The 15825-nt window shown below is 37.9% G+C and overlaps 1 protein-coding gene across 2 annotated transcripts; it reads right to left on the bottom strand.

Annotated features, from left to right (window-relative positions):
* Nucleotides 1-2925: 2925 nt before the first annotated feature.
* On the bottom strand, nucleotides 2926-15502 carry LOC114462104 (centrosomal protein of 135 kDa-like). 2 transcript variants are annotated; one of them, XM_028444734.1, is made up of 21 exons: nucleotides 15359-15493; nucleotides 12532-12722; nucleotides 11481-11610; nucleotides 10408-10492; nucleotides 10199-10327; nucleotides 9911-10126; nucleotides 9745-9810; nucleotides 9510-9660; nucleotides 9220-9434; nucleotides 8990-9145; nucleotides 8747-8884; nucleotides 8577-8654; nucleotides 7898-7986; nucleotides 6855-6970; nucleotides 6016-6170; nucleotides 5772-5827; nucleotides 5510-5678; nucleotides 5316-5426; nucleotides 5093-5241; nucleotides 4064-4219; nucleotides 2926-3395 (listed from the first exon to the last, which is right to left on the bottom strand). In XM_028444734.1, exons 2-20 carry the CDS (start codon nucleotides 12665-12667, stop codon nucleotides 4066-4068), a joined length of 2499 nt encoding a protein of 832 aa, XP_028300535.1. In that variant the 5' UTR covers nucleotides 12668-12722; nucleotides 15359-15493; the 3' UTR covers nucleotides 2926-3395; nucleotides 4064-4065. The 2 variants fall into 2 exon arrangements, with proteins under 2 accessions (XP_028300535.1, XP_028300534.1); XM_028444733.1 differs by having other exon boundaries at nucleotides 2927-3395; nucleotides 15368-15502.
* Nucleotides 15503-15825: the final 323 nt, after the last annotated feature.

Here is a 15825-nt window from a genome sequence, read left to right as displayed (position 1 = left end):
TAGATAGATAGATAGATAGATAGATAGATAGATAGATAGATAGATAGATAAATAGATAGATAGATAGATAGATAGATAGATAGATAGATAGATAGATAGATAGATAGATAGATAGATAGATAGATAGATCAAAAGGAACCTAGAAAACCTTCAGATGTGCTCAGGTTTTTATTGACAACATTGTTTAAGGCTATACATTGTATTTGACATTATTATTATTATTATTATTATTATTATTATTATTATTGTTGTTGTTGTATAATTGTACTACTATTGTATTGTTGTTATTGCTATTCTAATAATTATCATTATATTCTCATATTATTGTATCTTTTATTATTATTAATACTTTATATTATAGTTAGTGGTATTCTCATTGCATTATTGCCATTATTGTTATATTACATAATTTTTATTATTATTAATAATTATTGTTCATTATTAATATTGTTTCTATTATTGTATTATAGTAACTGGATTCTTATTATATTATTTTGTTTTTATTATAACCTTGCTATTATTACCATTACTATTATTACTATCACTTTTACTATTATATCATCAATATTAATTATTGTAGCCAAAGAATTGAACTACTCAAGGATGTGAGTGTGGAGATTAAGTGTTGAGTGATGAAACCAGCATTTTAAATATATCCAAGCACCTTGAATCATAGCTACATCTGTGACGTTTTTTTTTTTTTTTTTTTTAGAAAAATTTAACAGTCTGGAAATCGGTTCAAAATTCAACAAATAATTCTACTTAGAGATTGAGAAATACCTCTTTCTGTTGTAACGTCCATGCACCGCTGCCTCCACCACCACCGGTCCAAGATGGCGGCGCTGTTGACGTGTCCCTCCACAGTCGATGCAGCGTCTGCGTAATAATGTCTATGCATGGGAGGCTCCATGGCATAGACATTATCGTGGACTCGTGAAATGTCTTTTTCTTCTTGTTGAGTTTATTGGCGGTTGTGAATCAAATTAATTGTGCATTTCCGCCACCTACTGGTAGGGTTAGTAAAAAAAAAAAAGGAAGGTAAGTATTGCAAAGTTGCCAGAACAGTGAATAGGGTTAGTGATATTCTACGTCACTTCCGCCCAGCCGAAGCTTCCTCTCCGTGGCTGCAGCTGGATACTACTCAAAATCTTATAACATTTACTGTCTGACTCTTCTTTTTTTTTTTCCCCAAAATATCATTTATATCCAGATGCATCTTCTCTCTCCTCTGAGATTTTAAATTAACTGTCCTATCTCTGCTTCAAACCTCTTACACTGCAAAAAAACATGTTCAAGTGTTTCCTGTTGTTCACAGTATTCACACCCACCACTCTCATGCTTTGCCATTTTCAATTATGTGTTATTTAAGTCACAGTGCCCAAATCTTAGTCATTTATTTATTTATTTATTCAGTTTATTTCCGACATGGTTGCATTCACAGAAGTTTTGTTATTCCTTTTTTTTTGTTTTGTTTTGTTTTGTACATGCCGAAAAAGGAGACGAGAGAAGCAGTTTGCTTATCCAAGTCCCGTCCCCTGTTTTGAACACAGAAAATTTACATCAAAGCTTGTCATGATATTACCATTTCACATCTTCTAACCCACTCTTCTCATTTCTCCAACATTGCTTTGGATTCTATAAAACCATCTCCCAGTTCTTTCTTCCTCCCATTGCTTTTACCATCTTTCCTTCACCTCCATTCCGCTGTAACCTACTATCATGGCTACCTGACTGTGGTTTGTGGCCTTATTTGCTTCCTTATCTGCCTACTCATTGCCTCTAACCTCTATATGTAATGGTACACGCATAAACATAACTGTAATTCCATCATTTTAATTCTATACAATGTTTGTTTTATTTGTAATAAAATATCTGGTCAGCTATCTGAATGGTTGTTCTGTAAACTAATAAGAGATGAACCTTTAAAAATACATATAAGAAAAAAAATGAACATTTTAGGGTGTTTCCTCGGTTAGGGATAAAATAAAAGGGTTAGCAGGGTGGCTAAAAATAAATATGAGCTAAACTAAAACTGACGGAACTTTAAGTCTCGTGTTGCGGCTATCACGTGACCTAAAAAGGCCAATGAGGGGCCCTGCGTATGAATAGACTCCCAATCTATTCATACTTTTCCGTATGAATAGCCACAGCCAACTTCTGAAAAGTGACTTTCTGACCAATTCTAAAACCGGACTGTGTGCTTGTCTAGAGACGAGGACTCCACATATGACTGATCACTAGCAACTTTCTTTTGCTATTCACACACTGTTGTTGTTGTTTTCAGCCAAAAAACTGCACATTACAGTAAAATATATGGCTATTTAAGCAGATATTGTGATTGTGATGTGAGTCAGAAAAACACAGTTTGTAGAGTATGCGTCGTGCAGCAACAGCAGCTTCAACAGCAAACCCAGCTGTTTCAAACACTTACCGGAGCTGAAACGTTGCTTTATTGTCATCATCTCATGTAGAGATTACAGGAATAGTCCATTCAAGGTGATAGTCCGCTGTTTTGTCTGAACCGCTGTGTCGTATTGTGTCACAAACACAGCGTTGCCAGATTTGTGGTTCGTGTTTGGGCTGTTCTAAGATGTGATTGGGCTGGGAATCTGCCCATCTGATCTGGCAACACTGAGTCCCGATTTCACGTATGATGTCACAAATGTAGAAAATTGAAAGTGTCTATTTGTATGGTTACCGTACGGACAACCCCCGGTGCTATTGGTACGGTTACCAAAGTACACGTATAGTGCCTTAGGGTTAAGGTTAGGTTTAGTCTTAGTCACGGAACCTAAACTGGCCAATGACTGACCTATCACGTGACCTTAACTGGCCAAATAGGGGCACTGCGTTCGGATAGAATGTCGGTATATTGATACGGCAACCGTAAGGATAGCCACTGCCTAGAAAATTAGAAACGGAGCAGTTTTCTCCGTGTTATAAGACTTACACAGACCACAAACAAACGACTGGATGGTTTTATTTCAAATTTTGTGTGCTGGTGGACACAGAAAAATAAAACATTAGAATTAAAAAATAAAATAAAAATGCTCTCCCACATCAACTCTGGCCCAGATGTGATGTACAATCGGGCCGGCCATAACCATAGCACCCCTGTTAAAGCTTTTCTAGCGGCTGCCCCAAAGAGTTTTTTACGTAAGACTGCAGATGGTCTGTGTAATTGTGCTTAGCCTCTCATCTCTCAGCATCCAGGCAGGAAATGTTTAGACATGACAGTGTTGAAAAGATGTGGTGAAAGTCTTCCATCATGACGACGTCCCGAGATAAGCCTTATCCAGGTCTCCTCGTCGTTCTGCGTTCCAGAAAATCATTTCCGCCAGTTCAGCAAACTCCTCAAATCCAGTGACGAAGGACAGGATACCGACTTTGCTTTTCTTTATAAACATAATCAACAAATAAGGAACAGTCAAAAAGTATGTTTCCTCAAAAGAGAAGTCCACAGGAGCTCAAAACTTGTGAAAGAGCCTTAAACTATCGTCTTCTCTCTCACTCGTGTCTGCAGTCCGTCTGCTTGGCTGTGTGCACAGCACCAATAAGCTCGGGCCACGCACGTGACTCTAATTTGCCACTGTGATTGGCTCTGGCACGCACCGGAGCAGAGCTGTGCAGTGAAATAGATATAGATGGTGTTAGTGCTCCATCACACTGTCAAATACTGAATAGGTTTTGCTTCTGGGTGAACATGTATGTGCCATCCGGGCTAGATCAAATTTGAATAAATATTTTGAAATAACCAAATTACTCCAAATTAACGGATGCACACACTCGGCTTATTTGGAAGCTGTTGACAAAGTTTCAGGTCGAACAGATACGGGGAGATATTCCATCCACAAACACACAGGCACACACACAGACCTTTCTTGCTTTTATAAGTAGATTTTGATAATCAAAAAATCATTACAAGTATGTAAAGAACTTTCCATCATCAGATAATTGAGACATTTTAAAGGATTCGAGTTTTACAGGTTCAGATTAAAAAAAAAAAAAAAAAGCTATTACTTCTTTAATTGTTAAACACTAGAGAGCAGAAAGCCTCCTTCACTTCTATGCTGAAGACTCTGTGGAGTGGTCCAGGTTTCGGAGGATGGAGCAGTCTGTGGAGACATGGTGGGAGCGGCTGGAGCCACTGAGGGACGATGAGCTTTGTAGAGATGAGGTAGAAAGATACTGCCTATGCATCTCCTGAACCGTTTGTTCACTGAGGAGACAGGGTAGAAAGGTTAGTTTTTGGCAACACTGACAAAAAAGTATAAATAAATGACCTCACTGATGTCAGACAATGTATTTGTAATAGCCCAGATATGTAGCGATATCAAGCTAAGGTTTTCAGATCTGGAAGACAGCATGAACATTTGTACTTTGGGTTTTTGAGTATGCAGAATCCATTTTAATGGGATCAATGCTGAAAAACCAACAGTTCCCACTCAAAAATAAAAAAAATCCAAGATGGCCACCATCCGTATTGCCAATTTGGATATTTTGGTTCTATTTGCCAGAGAAGCATGATCTCAGTGGCAAATTATAGGTTTTCAGGATCAAGGAATTCTATAATATATCTTAAAGTACCATAAATTGTGCTCAAAGCCAGATCTAAGATGGCTGCCATCCATATTGCGAATATGGATATTTTAGTTTTATTTGACATAAAAGCATGTTCTCAGTGGTGAATTATAGGTTTTCAGGGTCAAGGAATTCCATAATAAACTGAATCTTAAAATACCATAAATTGTACTCAAAGAAAGATCCAAGATGGCCGCCATCTTGCGACTTTCAATAACTTTGGTTCTGTTAGATGTAGAAACGTGATCTTTGTGACAAAATGTAAGTTTTTAGGGACAAGGATTCTCAAGAAATAGCTTAAAATACTGGAAATTGCATCAAGAGCAAGATAAAAGATGGCCACCACTTGGAAAGGGTGAAATTGTGATTTATTTGCAGCCACAACTGTGTATGACAAAGATGCCTTTAAAGGGTGAACGATTTGATTTTATATCCCCAAGAAAAAAATGAATTAATAGAGCCTAACCTGATTTTAAGGAACCTCTAACTTGTTATGTTTGCTTTTTTTCACCTGCTGGATTTCTCTCTCCCTCTGGTTGACAGAGTCCCGCTGGTGTCTGCGTTCAGTGTCTGAGGACAGCAGCTCTGCTTCTGCTCCCATTCCTCTATCACAGTGTGGTTCATCTTAAAACGCTCCAGCAGATCCTGGTTCTCCTGCTCCTGGAGGTGAACAGACCCGTTTCTACATGCCATAGATAAATGTACACTGAAAAGACAGGCTTTGCTTTTCTTACCCTCGCTTCCATTAGTCTCTCAATCCTGGATACTTCAGAAATGTAGGCGTGGACCCTCATCTTCAGCTCATCCTTCTCATGTAGCGCTTCTTCCATTTCTCCGTGCACAGCCTGAACAAAGAGACAGCAGGAGTTTCTTCCGTTTTACTGCATCTGCACTCCATTGCACACTTTTTGACTTTTTATTTTGTTACTTGGTTCTCTCTGGTCATTGAAGCGAGGTCATCTTGAAGCCGTCGGTTCTCTCTGATAGCAACATCTTTCTCTCTCCTAAATTTCGCGTGCTCCTCTTGAGAAACGTCCAGTTGTCTCCTCAGACTGCTAATTTCCCTCTCTCGGCTGTTTAAGGCTCCCTGCAGCTGGCTAAAATGACAGCGGTTGGGCGAGTTGATCAACATGAAGGAAAAAAGATCAACTCTTTGCATTTACATCGAGCGATGCTTAATATTTACTCACACAAGCGAGCTCTCCATGTTCTGTACTGTGAGTCTCACATCCACCAGGGTCTTTTCCTGTGGGAATTATTATCATTATTAACACTGCATAACTTTTTCATTGATTTGGTTTAAATTGTTGTCATTTAAACAAATTGTTTAATGATGGGGATTGTAAATATCTTCTATGGAAACAGAAATGATTACCTGGTTGTATAAATAAGTGCTGTGATACTCAGTAATGGTACTGTTCTGATGAGCTTTACCTTCTTTGATAGTTCCTCCTGGACATGCACCAGTTTTTCTGTCTTTTGATCCACTTCATCTTGCAGAGCGTCCTTCTCTTTGTCCAGGGAGGAAACTGACTTCTGAAGAGCAGCAACTCCCTCATTATGCTTGGAGCTATGCTGACTCAGCTCCTCTGATGGAGAAATCAGCATTAAAAGTGCAGTCTGCAACTCTTATAAAAGTAACTTTTTGTCTTATTTGCTAAAGCTGTCACTATGTGAGGACAGCTTTACATCAAACTAGTAGTTTGTGTGAAAAAAACAGGCTCAGCCTTTGGCAGATTGCCAGAATGCAGTGGGACCGAGCAAAAAGAACCAATCAGAGCCAGGATTGTGTTTGATGGGCTGTCTGACAGCTGATGCTCACAAGCCCCGCCCCTTTCCCAGAGCTAGAGCGCCGTCTTTTTTACAGTGTATGGTCCGGAGGAGTAGAAGATGGAATTGGTGACTTTTCTGCTTGAAATGTATTTACATGTGTTGTTCGTGTGCGCAGCAGCCTCCGTGTGAGCTGCTGTAAGTTACACTGTGTTGTTGCTGCTGCTGTTGCTGAGGTGTGTGCACATAGAGAGAGCGAAGTGCTGCAGTAATATGCTTTTAACAGAGCATGTTATATTACTGTGATGTTGCTGTCGGACTAATGTTAGCTTGTTAGCTCCACTGAGGGAGCGAGTTTGGAAAGTTTGGAGGCAGGGCAAGAGAGCAGTGGGGAGGGAGGGGGAGCGAGGGATCTGAGAGTCGCGGACTGCCTTTAAGTTAGCCTCCCAGCAGTCGTTATGAAGCAAACTTTTGTGTTAGTTTTTTTGGGGTATTTTTTTTACCTAATCTCTGCTCCAGCTTTTCGATCTGTACATCGGCGTTGTGCAGCTCGTTCATCTTCACAGACAGTCTGTGCTGAGCATCAGCCAGTGATTGCTCCATCTGCACCTGTAGCGACCTGGACAAAGCAGCAAATATCAACTAAGTAGCACATCGTAAGGCTATGCAATCGAAATTTCCTTGTGATTTTGATTATTATACTCAACGATTACAAAAAATAACATATCAAGAAAAAATTGATTATTTAAAAATTAAATATATATATGTATTTGTATTTTTAATCATACATGTGCTTAATTTGCTAAATCAGTGGTTCTCAAACATGTTTCCCTTATTTTTTAATCCAAGTAGTCCCTTTGTTCAACAACAACATTTTGCTCAGAATACTATGAAAAAATAACTGTAAAGCATAATGATGGAATGAATGAGGGATAATATACATTCTGAAGAATCTCATTTTGTAAATATAGTATAAGTACTAAGTATGATATAAGTATGTAGTGCCTCCTGAATAGAATTATTTCTATCATTTCATCATCATTTCCATTATCAATATTATAAATATAAATTTTACCTAAAAATAAAACCCCATCTTAATGCTTTCATTTGTAAATTTTGTCTCCAAGGCCAACACGAGGAAAGTTGTTGCTCGCGGTTTTGAAACAAGGCAGGAGAAACGCAGCAAAAACGCTTGGTAAACAAGCAAGCCAAGTCAAATTTTGTTATAAGGAAAAATACTTGATTTTAGTGTTTGAATGATTTTATTTATGTTAAAAAATATATATTTTACACTGTTTTTTACAACAAATAAATATATTTTTGGTCGACAAATAATCATGTTTTCAATTATAACTAAAATAATAATGATTATATTTTTTTTCTATAATCGAGCAGCTCTAGCACATTGTGACATAATGATGAGAAGATTTATCCAACAGGAGCAATATGGAGCCTCAATTATGAAACGACAACTATTCAAGCACCATTGATCACCGCTTCTTGTGTGCAAAAGCAGCTGAATACACAAATGTGTGATGTTTTATACCTGAGAGCACTGGACTCCGCCCTCTGCTGAGCCGCCTCCTCTTTAATCAGACAAAGCTGTGACTGCATGGCCACTCTTTCCTGCTCGAGCTACGCCACAACACAAACACTGTTACACATGACGTATGAGCAAAAACAACCCTGTACACCAGGAGTGTCAAACTCATTTTAGTCCAGGAGCCAAATATGAAGTAATTTGATCTTACATATCAAGATATTTCAACATTTATGTCTCCAAGCTTGCACTTCAATGTCAAAATGATGTATCCAAGCAATAAGTGACAGATATCAGTCATTGCAGGATTTACTTGTTTAAAATTCATTGATTTTGCGACCAATTTTTATTTAATTTGGGAAAAGTATGTGACGTTGAAGTTCTATGAAGAAATTGAGATTTAAAATGACTGCTGTCATGTGATAAAAACATGGAGAAATTGCAATCCTCCAAATATTGCGGAGTTTCATAGAATTTGTGTATTTACTTAGAAGGGTTGAGATATCTACAACTGAATTATTTGGTAACTTAATCAATAATTCATGTTTTTTCTGTTTTTTTATTTTCTCCTGCTGGCCGAATTTGGCCCTGGGACCTTGAGTTTGACACACGTGCTGTACACCAAGAATCAATGACATTTCTCACAAAATAAAATTTGTTACTATATAATTTGCCTTAGACTCACACTCTTTATGTTATTCTCTAGATCAATATTCCTTTGTTTTTCTGCGTCGCTGCCTGTATGAGCTGAAGTCTGAGCAACCTGCACAGACACGTCATAATTATTAATCACATTTTAATCTATAAATGAATAAACAATGCAACACAAAGGAAAGCCATCAACTTTGAACTGACCTTTAACTTCTCGATGAGTAAATCTCTGTCGGCAGTGATCTGACCAAGTTTCACATCTGCCCGTTTCAGTTTTTTTTTCAGTTTCAGGACCTCAGTTGATCTGTCCATTCCCCTGCCCAGCTTTAGTTCATCTTGAGCCTTAAAATGGAGAGAATTTAGTTTTTAAATAAATATAGAGATATATAATAGATACACTAGTCTATTTAAACAGCTAGTTTAAATATAAAAGCCTGTCAATCTTACTTGTTTGTACAGGGTTTCAAAATGGTCCCTCTCTGAGCTCAGAGCCTTCACGTCACTTTCAATGTTGTCCATTTCCTTCTCAAAGTCCATCAGAGCAGCTTTAAGATGATCTCTTTCTCTAATTAAATGTAACAGCTCCGTCTGAACAACGCCTCCCTGTGAAATGACAGAATCCCTTATCAGAGGTGATAAAACAGCTTTATGTTTATTTGATCCATTGTCCTGATTACCTTTGACTGGGGACTCCTGCCTCTGCTCTGAATGGGACTCTGCTCCAAACCAGCAGATTCTTTGGTCCATCTGTAAAGCTCCACCTCACGGCGATAGTAATCCCTTTCCTCCTCAAGACCCTTGACAAATGCATCCAGGCGAGATGGGGAGCGCTCACGGCCACAGACCCCGTGTTTAATCCGCATCGCCTCCAACTCCAACACTAACTCTCTATCTAAAAAAACAAAAGAAAAAAGCCAAAATCAGGAACAAGAACATTCCTTTTTAGCTGAGGTAAACGGATGCTTACCAGACACCATCATCTTCTCCACTTTATCCTGAAGCCTGGTTTTCTCATCTTCCAGGAAGTTGACGAGGCCTTCCAGCTTCTCATTCTGCCCTTTGAGCTCCACCAGCTTGTCACGAAGACGGTCTTTGTCAAACTGTCCTTCTGACTGCTCCTGGATTCCATAATTTCAAGATAGAGTGGCTTTAGTTCAGGAAAATATAATTCAACAAAAACAGAAAATGAGTTGCTCACACACCTGTCTAAGTTGAGTGACAATATCTTCCAGGTCTTCAATACATTTCTGCTGCCTCTGAATTTCTTTCTGTTAATGGAAAAATTTCATTTTCGAATTCAGATTTTGTCATTTCTTGCTAAGTAAAGTACTTTTGTCTAAAAGTTTTACTTTATATTCAAATGCTCACCTTAGCATCTTGGAGCTCCATGTCAGCAGTTTCCAACACGTGTTCCTTGTCCATCTGTATCCGTTTGGCGAGGTCATCAATGTGGGACAACTCCTCACACAGCTCCAAGTTCTTTAAAGACAGATTGGCCACTTCAGTGGAGACGTCCTCCTTTTTCTGCTGCAGTGCCTCTACTTTCTGCTCCAGTGTCCTATTGGTCTCTTGCAGGTACTCAATCTGTGCAGCACAACACAACAATAAGCAAGTACCGGTAAAACATTTCATTTCTATTACCCTATGTGTGCATGCCTGAAGGTTAAGATGGGAGATGAGCTTCTCATTGCTGATGTTCTGAGCCTCGAGCGATATAACATCGTGTGGCCGTCCACCTTGAAGTGCAGGATTTAAGCGCTCTATTTCTTTCTCTCTCTCTTTCACCTAAAAGAAAATAAAAAAACTGACATTGTTAATGCACTTTATCACAAGAAATTTACTAGTTCTTAATTTAAAATACACACCTGAGATTGTAAGTGTTTTATAAAGTCCTGAGCATTTTCCAGATCGAGTTTGACTTTAACTATGTCATCCTGCAACTCGTGAATTCTAAAATTGGAGGAACATATACTTGTATTAGTTATGAGAAAATCATACTCTAAGGCAGTGGTTCTCAACCTTTTCAGCCGGCGACACCCAAAATAAAGGTGCCAGAGACCGGGGGCCCCCATGAAGGTGGTTGAACACAGACATGAACATTGAAGAATAGTCGTGTGGAAACAGGGTCATCTATAACGGGGAATAAAGGGGAGAGATTATTGGGGTCCATCCATAAAGTCAGCAAAATGATGGTCCATTGTTCTATGAATCTGTGATAACCATATTTATTTATTTATCTGAATAATATCCACTGTTCTCTAGGAAGTTCAGTATTATTTGGGCCATAGATAAAAGTCATCTTAAAGATGTAAATCCTTATTTTAATCAGAAATTAAAATGAGTTGAAAGGGACCATAATTGGTGGATTTTAAAAACCATACATTGGTTAAAAGTTGCAAATTAGAGTGGTCAAAAATAGAAAAAGTAGTAAAAAAGGGCTAGAAGTGTCAATATTGGAACAATTAGTTTAAACTGGAAAATAATGGGCATGAAAAATCGTCAATGTTTAAATGGGAACCATGAAATATGGTGGAAAGAGGTAAAAAGTGACAATAATGGGTCAACATTAGTGACTTTAGGTGGAAAAGTGGTGGAAAGGGTTTATAAGTGCCGAAAATGTCTTGAAAGTGGAAAAAATGTGTAGAAAAGGCATTGAAATTTGATGGAGAAGTGGCAGAAATGGGAGTAATGTAGCAAAAATGCATTAAAAGGAGCAGAAATATGGCAAGAAAAGGCAATGAAAATAGGTTAATACATGGCAAATTTAGTGTAGTTGGAGAAAAGAGGTAAAAATAAGCAAAAATTGTTGTAAATTGTAAAAAAAATATTCTTAATTTCTTGAAGGCATCTGGTGACCCCCCTCCCAGTGTCTCACGACCCCGAGGTTGAGAACCACTGCTCTAAAGTTCAGATGACCCACACACACAAAATGACAAACCTTCCATCTGCACGCAACGGCAGGTCAGCCAGATATGGGTCATCAGGCTGCTGGACAGGATATGCTGATGTAGAGGAGGGAGGCACGAGATCAGCAATTTGCATCCTTTGCAGTCTGTGCGTTTTTCCTCCTGTAAAACAATAACAAAGCAGAATATATGGGTGAACTCTTTCTGGAAATGCTAAATAAACATACTTTTCAGATGCCTTAGATTTTTGTTTAAAAAGTCCTTTTATATTGATCTTGTGTAATATTCAAATTTGGGTTTTCATTATCTGTAAGCCATAATCATCAAAATTTCAAGAAATAAAGGCTTAAAATATTTCACTCTGTGAAATGAGTGACGAAAAATATTGAACATTTTCATGATTAGGGCTGCAGCCATCAATTCTTTTTGGAATCGATTAATCTAGCACTTTACCAATCGATTAATCTGTCTTTTTTTTTTTTTTTTTGGCATTTTTAAGCAACCAAAACAAATAAGGCATAACAAAAATGATGTGGCTGTAAATGATCAAGCATTTTGCTTTTATTTCTAAAATAAAACAGGGGTATTTTTTTTCCAACTCCAACATTTGGCCCCAAAACTAAGCCCATTTATTGCAATTTAACCATTTAGTGTTTATATAAGTGCCAGTGCCAACAATTAAATAACCATGCAGTTAAGTCAACTTACTGTAAAACATGTAAAACTTTGAATACAAACTTTAACTTAAACAGTAATGGCTATTTGGCCTTAGTTTTGTTTTATGATATTCAAATATTTTGAGATGTATCTGTATAATTGTTAACTACGTAGGCTCATATGTAAGCCAAAAAACTGTAACATGGTTACCCAGTTTTGTGTTTAATTACATTGGAAATAAAAAATGTTCAATTTACAAAGTCGATTATCTGAACTTCATCACAATAAATTACGATTGAAACAGCAACGTGTTTTTTTCAATTACAATTTTAAGTATTAATTACATCATAATTGTAATTAATTTCCAACTACGTGATTACAATTATAATTGACCCCAACACTGCATTGTATACAACAACAGTTTACCTCGAGTTACACGATCCTTCATCTCCCTCAGCCTTAAGAGCTCAAGACGCAGTTCGTTGTTTTCTTTGACAACTCTGGCTTTGTCAGCCTTGTAGGATTCCAGGAGAGCGTCAAAGTTTTGTCTGTTTTTCTCCATCTTGCCCTCAGACAGTTTGGCAATGCGTAGGCTCTCAGTCGTATGACTCAGATCACTGTAATCCAGTGGGAAAAGCCATCGGTGAACACAAATAATAATTGAATCACGAATCAGACAGTTTATTCAGCCATTGGAGTCCAATCGCACACTTTCTAAACAAAAACTCACGTGATTCAATATGAATGTAGAACATTAAAAATCACGATTAACAATCAGTAATAGCAGTAGTTTCCAAGTCACCCGCTTCACTCTAGAGCCTGACTGATTATAGCGCCTCACCTATTAAACAACATCGGTCAAAAGTAAGGGTGTAAGAAAAAATAGATTTGGCGATATTTCACAGCACGATTATCGTATCGATCGAAAAAGAAACTTTTTTAATGGGCTTTTTTAATGAAAAAAAACCCGTTTCATTGCGCTAACATACAGTATGCGTAGTATGTAAACAACGGTCACTAGGTGTCATACCTGTCAAGTATCCCATTTTGGTTGGGAAACTCTCGTATTTTACCCCCTTTCCCGCCATCTTCCCGTATTAGTATTTTCCCGTAAATATCCCGTATTTTAAAGTAATAATAAATAAAAGATGCCTCACTAAACTGAACGCCGTCTCTAGCCTCTCGAGAACTACCACCTGAAATGGCCTGTGTGGCAGTTCTCGCAAGATTAGTGTCGACAGCAGCAACAAACCCGGAAACAACTCAGAACAGAGACGATGAATGAAGTTCTTTCTGGCGAAAAAACAAAGAACTGGTGTAAATACGTTGTGAAATGTGACAGAGAGTTTATCTTCCTAAAGAGCAGCAGGATGGGACACAGTTACACGTTCTGTTACATTAATAACTGAGATTTTAACGTCTACCACAGCGGAAGGAACGACGTAAGTCACCATGAAAAATCAGCCAATCACAAGCTCCACAAATATACACCGCTTTAAAAAAGTGTTAATGTAAAGTCTGTAATAAATGTGTCTAATAAGTCATTAGTGAATACCAGAGAACCACATGACTGAGCATGAGAAATCAAAAGAAAATATGTAATGAATATACAATGTTAATGTCTAACTTAAAGACAAGCAATGTGAAATTAACAGTAAATATGCAATGTGTTGACTTGTATATGAACTGTAAGTATATTAAATGAACACATGTGCTTCATATACACATTTATGTTTTTATTTAGGCTGTTTTATAATTTAGGAACTAGGGCTGGGCGATATATCGAGATTCAAGATGTATTGAGTTTTTATTAGTGCAGTGCCCGTAGGAAGTACTGTATGTAGTATATTTAGCACTGTAAATATGTAATATAGCAAACTAACTTCACTAATCAATCAATCTTTATTTGTATAGCACCAATTCATAACACGTGTTATCACAAGACACTTCACAGAAAGCAGGTAAAAGACCTTACTGTTTATTATCTAATAACTTCATAACTTTCATGCTCTAGACCTGCATTACATTTTTTTGTTTGTTATATATCAGAATATCTACCTCTAAAAGCAAAGGAGGTCTGGATGTGTGGATGTGTGTGTGTGGAGCAAATATCTCACCGACGCGGTGCCAGTTCGACCTGAAACTCGGTCGACGGGTTCCAAATACCCCGAGTGTGTGTATCTGTTATTTTGGAGTAATTTGGTCATTTCCAAATGTTTATTTTAATTTTATTTCACTTCTGGACGGCCCCGAAATGAAACCTATTCAACTTTTGACCTCAGGATGTGAGGGGGCGCTAGCCCGGAAGTTGTATAACGGACCACCATTTAGTCCGGTTACAGCCTGTGTCACGACACACGTCCGTAGCGTGGTAGTGAGCTCCCGTGGACTTCTCTTTCGAGGAAACATACTTTTTACTGTTCCTTATTTGGTGATAATGTTTCAAAACGTTTATTTTCATGTTAGTTTGACCTTTCGCTATTTAGACCGGACAGAGCTCACCCGGAAGTTATTGACGGCAATGGCTGCTGTGTTGAAAGCTGCATATTTTTTCGGCGGTGCGTGTGTGTGAGAACCAACGGAGGAGATTAGAGTCTCAGCTAGAGAGTCTCTCTCTCTCACACACACACACATCGATCAGATGGGCTTCACTATCGATCACCGTCTACGTGACATGCGTGCAGGTATGTGAGTGTTGAGTGAATAACGGACCACCATTTAGTCCGGTTACAGTCTGTGTCACGACACCCGTCCATAGGCTGGTATCGACTGTAGTGTTACGCTCTGAGTCAGATCTAAGTGTTTACATGTTGCTACATAGTGAAGGTCACCTGATTACTGCAGCTTCTCTCACGACTAAATATTTAAACAAAAAATGCACAAAATACAACAGAAATGCAAAAAAACTACACTAAAAAAAGATGCAAAATGACTCCAGAATCACACTACAAATGCAACAAAAAACAATAATTATACAAAAAAAAAAAATGCACAAATGACGTAAAACAAAAAACGAAACCATATTTACACCGGAAGTACACAAAACGACAACAAAATACACCAAACTAAATATTTATACAAAAATACACAACAGAAATGCACAAAACTACACTAAAAAAGATACAAAAATACACAAAATTGGTTATCGGCATGTTAACATCCACAGACTTATTTAGAACAAACAATAAATCCCCTTGATTTCACAAAGACAGGAAAGGAAATTGTAACATTTGCCAAAGGCCTATTTTTGTACCTTACTTACAGATGTTGCTCACTGGAGACACCTGCTGGTCAATATTTACAGGGTGTTTTTTTTAGAATATTAGACCCACTTTAGTCGTTTTTAAAATCCTTTTGTGCTGCAGATTCAACCTTTCAACCTATGCTGTGTTACCATGGCTGCCTGTCAACATTGAGCTGTTGCTCTGAGATAACCTATGACATCATCATCAGCAAAGGAACTTGATTTATTAGAGAGAACCTGTGACGTCATCAACAAATTTCTTAACCTTGAGCTGTTCAGCAAAGCTGCGTTTATGAAATAATGTATTAATGGTATCATTGCAATCCAGACAAATCCAACGTTACACACCCTCGAACCAAGCAGCAGCCATGTTGAAACTTTCAGGTCAGTCTGATCCTGATGCACTGAGATATTTGAGGAACAAACAGACAGACAGAGATTCCTTGCTTTATAGATAGTTGGATATAAATGCTCTC

The sequence above is a fragment of the Gouania willdenowi genome, chromosome 4, assembly GCF_900634775.1.
Source record: "Gouania willdenowi chromosome 4, fGouWil2.1, whole genome shotgun sequence".
NCBI lineage: Eukaryota > Metazoa > Chordata > Actinopteri > Blenniiformes > Gobiesocidae > Gouania > Gouania willdenowi.
Note: the sequence above shows the minus strand (reverse complement) of the source record. Positions and strands in the feature narration are given on the sequence as shown.

Coding starts and splice junctions, on each gene's coding strand:
- LOC114462104 (XM_028444733.1), bottom strand. CDS start 12,667: ATGGAGAAAAACAGACAAAACTTTGACGCTCTCCTGGAATCCTACAAG. Junction 10,493..11,480: donor CCGTTGCGTGCAGATGGAAG/GTTTGTCATTTT, acceptor CTCCAATTTTAG/AATTCACGAGTTGCAGGATG. Junction 5,427..5,509: donor CAATGACCAGAGAGAACCAA/GTAACAAAATAA, acceptor CTCTTTGTTCAG/GCTGTGCACGGAGAAATGGA.